General features: G+C 46.3%; 1 protein-coding gene across 1 annotated transcript in view; it reads left to right on the forward strand.

The window, feature by feature from the left end:
* The window catches only part of ap5s1 (adaptor related protein complex 5 subunit sigma 1), an 8,927-nt gene extending 1,617 nt beyond the window's left edge, over nucleotides 1–7,310 (forward strand). Inside the window, exon 3 of the mRNA XM_080538591.1 lies at nucleotides 7,031–7,310. Within this exon, the coding sequence (XP_080394717.1) occupies nucleotides 7,031–7,159 (129 nt within the window). The 3' untranslated portion in view covers nucleotides 7,160–7,310. The remainder of the gene's footprint in view (nucleotides 1–7,030) is intronic.
* Nucleotides 7,311–10,633: the final 3,323 nt, after the last annotated feature.

Genomic DNA, 10,633 nt, shown 5'->3' on the forward strand with positions numbered 1-10,633 from the left:
GCATTTGAACAGTTCTGGGTACGAGACGTTTTCCACTATACAGAAACGACCCCGGACTGTAGGAGGAGTTACGTGTCATAAGATTCCCCCCGCTATACAGATCAGCGGGGGGAAATGCGATAAGAATTATGTCAAAATGCAGCACTATCGTGCACAGATCACTCGCGGGAGTGAGTGTTGAGGGAGAGAGGAGACGGCAACCCTCGCTCGCCATAGACTGTATCCCTACTCGTCTCTCCTGAGCTCGGTTGTAACGTGAACCGTGGAATACAGGATATGGATGCTTTACAGTAATTCCCCAAATGACCAGAAAAGGAAGTTAGATTTGTCGCTGGTCGCTTTTGACTAATTAAGTCGCCAAGGGGCTCTGGAAGTTGGCAACACTGGGAGTGCGTTCTTTAAACTTCCTTGGGTACGTTAATGAAAGGTGCTGATTGGCCGAAAAGGAATTCCTCTTTCTTAACCCTTAGAGGGCTAGGGCTATTTGAGCCATTTTTGTCATACTTAGGATTTTGACCTCATATACCACATTAAGGACCCGGATTATGGCCAGAGATATGTGCCACTAGAATCTGAATTTGAATTACTGACTTAAAATGTCCTAAAAATACAACAAAATCTAAGTTAAAGTGATTACAGTGTTTTTTATTGGCATTAAAAAAATAAAAAATAAAAATAATTTTTAATTTTCGCGATAATATCGTGGATCGCGGTTATTTTGCCCACGATAATCGTGACATGACATTTTCTAATCGTCCCACCCCTACGTGTGACGCTGCACACCGTTGATTGGTCAATGGAAATCGTCATCCCATGTTCATAGATTTCTTCGCTAACCGCCATCTTTAAGTACCACATTCGCTTTTGGAAAATGTCACTACAGTTTCTGTAATAGCTTATTAATAAAGATTCGAAAAATTATGCTGACCATCGTATTATCTTAGTTTAATGTCATTTCAATGCATCATAGAACTTTTATTTACAACAAGCATAACACAAAAATCGCTATTATGCACCGTCTTTGCCCGTGAATAACACCGGCTGTGAATGTGGTAGAAACACAATACTCCTTTGCTAACTTCACCATCGGTATACGGTCATTTTGAGCCCTTAACCACCGCGCTGACACCCCGAGAAGTTATGCTTTTAACCGTAAACTCAATGAACCGGGAGTTCACCCGCTGCTGCTCGCAGCACCGCTTGCTGCTGGTTGAAAGTCCCGTTGACAGCGGGGGGAGAGAAAAGTTTTACCAGGGAATTCGCTGCCGCGCTGTGTCGACCGTGATAGCAGTGTTGTATCGACACCATTCAAATGGTTTTGGATTCCCTGTCCTCTCCCCTATCCGGACACGTTTGAATTGTTATCCTAACCCATGGTAAACCAAAGTTATTAACCCGCAAAGCACCGCTTGCTGCTGGATGAAACTCCTGTTGACAGCGGGGGTAGAGAAAAGTTTTACCAGGGAATTCGCTGCCGCGCTGTGTCGACCGTGATAGCAGTGTCGTATCGACACCATTCAAATGGTTTTGGATTCCCTGTCCTCTCCCCTATCCGGACACGTTTGAATTGTTATCCTAACCCACGGTAAACCAAAGTTATTAACCCGCAAAGCACCGCTTGCTGCTGGATGAAACTCCTGTTGACAGCGGGGGGAGAGAAAAGTTTTACCAGGGAATTCGCTGCCGCGCTGTGTCGACCGTGATAGCAGTGTCGTATCGACACCATTCAAATGGTTTTGGATTCCCTGTCCTCTCCCCTATCCGGACACGTTTGAATTGTTATCCTAACCCACGGTAAACCAAAGTTATTAACCCGCAAAGCACCGCTTGCTGCTGGATGAAACTCCTGTTGACAGCGGGGGGAGAGAAACGTTTTACCAGGGAATTCGCTGCCGCGCTGTGTCGACCGGGATAGCAGTGTCGTATCGACACCATTCAAATGGTTTTGGATTCCCTGTCCTCTCCCCTATCCGGACACGTTTGAATTGTTATCCTAACCCACGGTAAACCAAAGTTATTAACCCGCAAAGCACCGCTTGCTGCTGGATGAAACTCCTGTTGACAGCGGGGGGAGAGAACAGTTTTACCAGGGAATTCGCTGCCGCGCTGTGTCGACCGTGATAGCAGTGTCGTATCGACACCATTCAAATGGTTTTGGATTCCCTGTCCTCTCCCCTATCCGGACACGTTTGAATTGTTATCCTAACCCACGGTAAACCAAAGTTATTAACCCGCAAAGCACCGCTTGCTGCTGGATGAAACTCCTGTTGACAGCGGGGGGAGAGAAAAGTTTTACCAGGGAATTCGCTGCCGCGCTGTGTCGACCGTGATAGCAGTGTCGTATCGACACCATTCAAATGGTTTTGGATTCCCTGTCCTCTCCCCTATCCGGACACTTTTGTTATCCTAACCCACGGTAAACCAAAGTTATTAACCCGCAAAGGGTGCCTCCGGGCACCGTGTTTGTCCGTGAATAACACGGCACACAATGATACTACAGTTCATAAAGCAGACAAGTGAAGGCAGTGGTTTTAAGGGTTCAAAAAACATGACTTTATTATGTGTTCATAGCTTCCTCTCTCTCTTTCTCTCCCAAAAAATCACGGTTAGTAATATACCACATGCCGAGGAAAAAGTATACGATAGCTTCAAGTTCCTCCATGTTGCTATTGTTGTGGCTGTGTTGTGTCTCGTGAAAATATACGTCACCACCATGGCGCGCTTTTATGACGCGTAACTCCGCCTACTATCGCCTACTCCTCCAAAAGCGTGCCGAAGCGCGCCGAAGCGACCCGACCCGAGCTGGGCCGATAGTGGAAAAACGCCATATCTACCCTACGCCCTACCTCACCTCTCTATCTATCCTACCCCCCCTCCTCATCTCTCTATCTACCCTACGTACCCTACCCCCTACGTACCCTACCCCCTACCTCACCTCTCTATCTATCTACCCTATGTACTCTATCTACCCTCCTCATCTCTCTATCTATCTACCCTATGTACCCTACCCCCTACCTCACCTCTCTATCTATCTACCCTATGTACCCTACCCCCTACCTCACCTCTCTATCTATCTACCCTATGTACCCTATCTACCCTCCTCATCTCTCTATCTACCCTACGGTCATTTATTATTCATAACAGAGGGTGTGAAGTATGCTGAGAGAGCACAAACCAGCGCCTGACTTTGCATTTCTCACATGGAATAACTCTGCCTGTTTCTAGTATTTATATTCAAATCAAATCAAGTTTTATTTGTATAGCGCATTCCTCACAAAACGTGATTCAATGCTTCACATGATGACAGAGCCGCAAGCAGGCCAGGACAAAAAACCTGAACACTGTATCCATAAAGTAGATGTGATATTATAACATACAGTGATTCCTGCAGAAATGAAATATACTTTGGGGGAACGACTCGGGGCGGGGGGGGGGTGGGGGTGGGGGTGGCGTGCATTTTAGTGAATTTTCATAGTAACACTGCACTTCAGACAACCTACAACTGGTGATGGTGTCTAGGTCTTTAAGTGTTAAGGCCAATGCACACAGCGTGCGATTTCTGTTGCGCGACAACATTCCATTTTGAAGTTTGAATGGAAGTCTATGAGACATCCCATCCCAACACACACGGCCCCGATTTTAATCGCACGGCGAAAATTCGATTCCATTCATTTTGAATGGGACAAAGCACACGGCGTGCGAGTTTTGTCGCACTGTCAAATTTGGCAAATGTTGTAAAAGTTTGTGGTGCGACGGATTATTGCATCACAATGGGACAATTGGGAAAACTTCAACTGGTCTATCTAAATTAATTGAGTCACTCATAACGGGGAGAGAGACTGGAGCATAAATTTTTGACTGTCTCCTTTTTTGAAAGAAGTTAAAGGCTGAAGGTCTGACCCAAAAGGTCTGATATAGTACATACACCTACGGTACATGAAGGGTTTATGATGTACAACATTATCATTTCATTTTCATATCATATATTTCAAATACATACTGGACACAACGGATAATGGATGCCATTTGGTAAACCTCATCTTCTTTTCAGTGTGCCAGGCAATGGAATGTTGAGGTGCAACAGAAATTGCATCGCACGCCGTGTGCATTGGGATGCGATTTTTTATGATTTTCTCATAGACTTCAATGGTGTGAGTTGAAAATGGAATTTTGCGGCGCAACAAAAATCGCATCGCACGCCGTGTGCGTTGCAATGGAATGTTGTCGCGCAACAGAAATCGCACGCTGTGTGCATTGGCCTTTAAACAGCTGAGAGCAGTCACTGCTGTTTTTTGTGGTCTTCTTTCACTCACACATCTTACCAAGTGTGTATGAACATCCTCACAAACCAACAAAGAACATGATCTATATCAAATTTAAGACAGAAAACTCCACACTGGTATCTGATCGTCAATCACCGGATAACTTTATTTTAACTATATACAAACTGGTGAATGAAATGAGCAACAAACTTGACTGCATGCCAAAGTATAATTTATGGGTGGCTCCCCCCAAAGTATAATTTATGGTTTTTTAAGTTTTTTTTTACTCACTGAGCACAAATTATACTTTGGGGGGAGCCATTATACTCCCCCCAATCTAGCTATCTACCCTCCTCATCTCTCTATCTACCCTACGGTCATTTATTATTCATAACAGAGGGTGTGAAGTATGCTGAGAGAGCACAAACCAGCGCCTGACTTTGCATTTCTCACATGGAATAACTCTGCCTGTTTCTAGTATTTATATTCAAATCAAATCAAGTTTTATTTGTATAGCGCATTCCTCACAAAACGTGATTCAATGCTTCACATGATGACAGAGCCGCAAGCAGGCCAGGACAAAAAACCTGAACACTGTATCCATAAAGTAGATGTGATATTATAACATACAGTGATTCCCGCAGAAATGAAATATACTTTGGGGGAACGACTCGGGGCGGGGGTGGGGGTGGGGGGGGGGGGGGTGCGTGGGGGGAGCCATTATACTTTGGGGGCCCCCCAAAGTATTAACATGCTGTGGGAATCACTGACATATATATGTGATATTATAACGTATATGTGATATTATGTGATATTATAACGTATATATGATATTATAACGTATATATGTGATATTATAACGTATACAGTATGTGATATTATAACGTATATGTGTGATATTATAACGTATATACGGTATGTGATATTATAACGTATATGTGATATTATAACATATATATATATTATAACGTATATGTGATATTATAACGTATGTGATATTATAACGTATATATGTGATATTCTAACATATATATGTGGTATTATAACGTATATATGTGATATTATAACGTATATATGTGTGGTGGCCTGGGAAAACCCTTCACATGGTGGCATTTTGACATTTTCATTTTTTTAATATTTTTTAATATTTCCATAAATTCCGAAGTTCTCAGCTATTCATAACTGGTTGAATGACTGAGATAGCCCTTTATTTTAAAAAGTTATGAGCATTTTAATGTAGCATGTCAAAAAAAGTGAAAGGGGAGAAATCCTCCCCTTTCTCCTCCGGGTCGGGGGAGGAGCCTATGCAGATCGGCCGGTCTCGTTTGTCTGCTTGTGATGCGGTGATAGTCTGCTCGCCTCGTCGGTATGCGAGGGACAGATCCATTTGTGTGTCTTCTAGTTAAGATTTTATTACTTTATGCTTATTGTGAGCATCAGTAAACTGGCAATAACACAGGTGGAAGTATCGTCTCTCCTTTCGCTCATGTGTGCGTGCGTTGCTTAACTGAGAATGAGACACGTTCAACGTGATGTTGTTTCGCTAGCAAACTACCCGCCACAAAAACATCAAAATAAGTACTTTCTCTTTTGTTTTCTTAAAATGTTTATTCACCATAATGTAGTATGGAGTTCAAAGTACTAGAATACCACATAATATAAAATGTCGCCAAAATCGCGATTTCCATCTATATTTGCTCTTTGCCACGAACGAACGCCAGCGACATCCGACGGGTTTTCCCAGGCCACCACACATATGTGGTATTCTAACGTATATATGTGGTATTCTAACGTATATATGTGATATTATAACGTATATATGTGGTATTATAACGTATATGTGTGATATTATAACCAGGGGTGCACATAACTTTTTGGGGCCAGTGCTCAGAGGAGCACCTAGGGATGCTGTTTGGTGCTCCCTGAGCTCGCGAGTCACGACCCGTCCCGCATGATGGATGAAAAAGGGATACATGGATAACTTATATTAGCAAAACGACATTTATTCATAAATAAAGATGAACGAACAAATGATTGTGTGCAAAACAAAATAAACAAATGCAAAATCAAATGACTGCTCTTTAAGCATGAAAGTCTGTCAGACTCCTTTAAACACAATGAAATCAACTGACATCTCTTTAAGCACTGCTCTGTTCTGTAAACACTGAAATCAACTTTTCAACAAAAAGTTACAGCCTAAGCATTTATTTATGCTACAAGCTTAATCGTCATCGTCACTGCTCTCTTGACTGCTGTAAATTATCACTGTCCTCAATTTCAACCATGGTAGAGGCTTATTTTTTGTGCTAAACTTTTTTTTTTTTTTTTTGGGGGTGCGCAAAAGCGCCCTCATGCGGCTGATCTGCCGCGCAGCATGCATTTTGGCGACGCATGCGCACTGGCGCACCAGTTATGTGCACCCCTGATTATAACGTATATATGTGGTATTCTAACATATATGTGATATTATGTGGTATTCTAACGTATATATGTGATATTATAACATATATGTTGGTATATGTTATAAGGTATATGTTATAAGGTATGTGTTATAAGGTATATGTTATAAGGTATACAGTATGTTATAAGGTATATGTTATAAGGTGTATGTTATAAGGTATATGTTGGTATATGTTATAAGGTATGTGTTATAAGGTATATGTTATAAGGTATATGTTGGTATATGTTATAAGGTATGTGTTATAAGGTATATGTTATAAGGTATATGTTATAAGGTATATGTTATAAGGTATGTGTTGTGTGTCCAGGTGCTGTTGAAGAGTGACCGTATCGACGTGCTGCTCAGCCGGCTGCTGCCCCACGGCCAGCTGCTGTTCCTGAACCACCGCCTCACCCAGGTGCTGGAGAGAGACGTGGCTGGATACCTGGCCAAATGACACACCTGCTACCTGTAGCCATGACAACCTGTGACCCTGACCAGCGGAGTGGAGGTAGACATTAGAGGACAGGGGGAGACTAGTGGAGGTAGACATTAGAGGACAGGGGGAGACTAGTGGAGGTAGACATTAGAGGACAGGGGGAGGCTAGTGGAGGTAGACATTAGAGGACAGGGGGAGGCTAGTGGAGGTAGACATTAGAGGACAGGGGAGGCTAGTGGAGGTAGACATTAGAGGACAGGGGGAGGCTAGTGGAGGTAGACATTAGAGGACAGGGGGAGGCTAGTGGAGGTAGACATTAGAGGACAGGGGGAGGCTAGTGGAGGTAGACATTAGAGGACAGGGGAGGCTAATGGAGGTAGACATTAGAGGACAGGGGGAGGCTAGTGGAGGTAGACATTAGAGGACAGGGGGAGGCTAGTGGAGGTAGACATTAGAGGACAGGGGAGGCTAGTGGAGGTAGACATTAGAGGACATCCTTGCATAACATTTAGCCTGTCCTTTGATTTCTACATGCACCTCCACCAGCCTCCCTGGTTACCAGGGTTACCAGTACCAGGTGTGTTCTAACCTGCAGTATCTATGGCAACTGGGTCACCTGTGATGAACTTGACTTGACGCATTGATCTGGAAGAGGACGTTGTTATGGTCACAGGACTGCTGGAGTAGCACAGTAGTGCAGCTATGAACTTCTCCAGTCAGCCCAGTAGATGGCGCTGTTCAACATGCTGTGGGGAAGAGCCCATCTCGACAAGTCGTCATGTATGAATTAAAATATGACATTTCTGACCTTTCAAACCTTAAAAGGTTGATCGATGTATTGCAGCAGGAAGTGGTGTAATTAATAATTAACTCAGTCTGCATAATGCTGATCAGGAACGTTACTTAGACGTTGTTTAACATATGATGATGCAACATCCAGTTTGAATGTTGGAGTTGTGATGAGAGTTGTGACAGTTTCTACGACGCCCACTAGAGGGCAGCATCTACACATTATTGAGTATTGGAATGCCAAACTGTACTAAAAGGAGCATAAAAAATGAATTCTCATAACCGACGAAATAGCCTCTGTCACAAGTGAAACAATAAAATGCCTTGAGTAAACATGAAACAGTTTGTTAATCAGATAATCATGTTGTAATCTGTATGAATGTTTAGTCACGTCACATCAGTTCTCCTGAGAGGCAGAGAGGTTTGGACTGGAACAGATTTCTATCTGTGTGACGACGGAAAGAGTCACAATTACTACACACTTACTACACACGCTTACTACACACTTACTACACACGCTTACAGGATTACAGCCGTCTCCTCCTCTAACCCAGCAGAATACACCAGGGTAGTTCAGTACCAGGGTGGTTCAGTACCAGGGTGGTTCAGTACCAGGTGGTTCAGTACCAGGGTGCTTCAGTACCAGGCTGGTTCAGTACCAGGGTGGGTCAGTACCAGGGTGGGTCAGTACCAGGTGGTTCAGTACCAGGGTGGTTCAGTACCAGGGTGGTTCAGTACCAGGTGGTTCAGTACCAGGGTGGTTCAGTACCAGGTGGTTCAGTACCAGGGTGGTTCAGTACCAGGCTGGTTCAGTACCAGGGTGGTTCTGGTACCAGTACCAGTGTAGACCAGGGGTAGACTCTACCCCTCCTCTAGACCCCTCCCCTACATTTCCCTCTAGACCTCTACCCCTCCTCTAGACCTCTACCCCTCCTCTAGACCTCTACCCCTCCTCTAGACCTCTACCCCTCCTCTAGACCTCTACCCCTCCTCTAGACCACTACCCCTCCTCTAGACCTCTACCCCTCCTCTAGACCCCTACCCCTCCTCTAGACCTCTACCCCTCCTCTAGACCTCTACCCCTCCTCTAGACCTCTACCCCTCCTCTAGACCTCTACCCCTCCTCTAGACCTCTACCCCTCCTCTAGACCTCTACCCCTCCTCTAGACCCCTACCCCTCCTCTAGACCTCTACCCCTCCTCTAGACCTCTACCCCTCCTCTAGACCTCTACCCCTCCTCTAGACCTCTAGACCCCTACCCCTCCTCTAGACCCCTACCCCTCCTCTAGACCTCTACCCCTCCTCTAGACCCCTACCCCTCCTCTAGACCCCTACCCCTCCTCTAGACCTCTACCCCTCCTCTAGACCCCTACCCCTCCTCTAGACCTCTACCCCTCCTCTAGACCCCTACCCCTCCTCTAGACCCCTACCCCTCCTCTAGACCTCTACCCCTCCTCTAGACCTCTACCCCTCCTCTAGACCTCTACCCCTCCTCTAGACCTCTACCCCTCCTCTAGACCCCTACCCCTCCTCTAGACCCCTACCCCTCCTCTAGACCCCTACCTACCCCTCCTCTAGACCCCTACCCCTCCTCTAGACCTCTACCCCTCCTCTAGACCCCTACCCCTCCTCTAGACCTCTACCCCTCCTCTAGACCTCTACCCCTCCTCTAGACCCCTACCCCTCCTCTAGACCCCTACCCCTCCTCTAGACCCCTACCCCTCCTCTAGACCCCTACCCCTCCTCTAGACCTCTACCCCTCCTCTAGACCTCTATCCCTCCTCTAGACCTCTACCCCTCCTCTAGACCCCTACCCCTCCTCTAGACCTCTACCTCTCCTCTAGACCTCTACCCCTCCTCTAGACCCCTACCTCTCCTCTAGACCCCTACCCCTCCTCTAGACCCCTACCCCTCCTCTAGACCTCTACCCCTCCTCTAGACCTCTACCCCTCCTGTAGACCTCTACCCCTCCTCTAGACCTCTACCCCTCCTCTAGACCTCTACCCCTCCTCTAGACCCCTACCCCTCCTCTAGACCTCTACCCCTCCTCTAGACCCCTACCCCTCCTCTAGACCTCTACCCCTCCTCTAGACCCCTACCCCTCCCTCTAGACCTCTACCCTCCCTCTAGACCTCTATCCCTCCTCTAGACCTCTACCCCTCCTCTAGACCTCTACCCCTCCTCTAGACCCCTACCCCTCCTCTAGACCTCTACCCCTCCTCTAGACCCCTACCCCTCCTCTAGACCTCTACCCCTCCTCTAGACCTCTACCTCTCCTCTAGACCCCTACCCCTCCTCTAGACCTCTACCCCTCCTCTAGACCTCTACCCCTCCTCTAGACCTCTACCCCTCCTCTAGACCTCTACCCCTCCTCTAGACCCCTACCCCTCCTCTAGACCTCTACCCCTCCTCTAGACCTCTACCCCTCCTCTAGACCCCTACCCCTCCTCTAGACCCCTACCCCTCCTCTAGACCTCTACCCCTCCTCTAGACCTCTACCCCTCCTCTAGACCTCTACCCCTCCTCTAGACCTCTACCCCTCCTCTAGACCTCTACCCCTCCTCTAGACCCCTACCCCTCCTCTAGACCTCTACCCCTCCTCTAGACCCCTACCCCTCCTCTAGACCTCTACCCCTCCTCTAGACCTCTACCCCAGTCTAGACCTCTACCCCTCCCCCTACACCTCCCTCTAGACTCATCAGG

Source organism: Nansenia antarctica (genome assembly GCF_963989245.1).
Source record: "Nansenia antarctica genome assembly, chromosome: 1".
NCBI lineage: Eukaryota > Metazoa > Chordata > Actinopteri > Argentiniformes > Microstomatidae > Nansenia > Nansenia antarctica.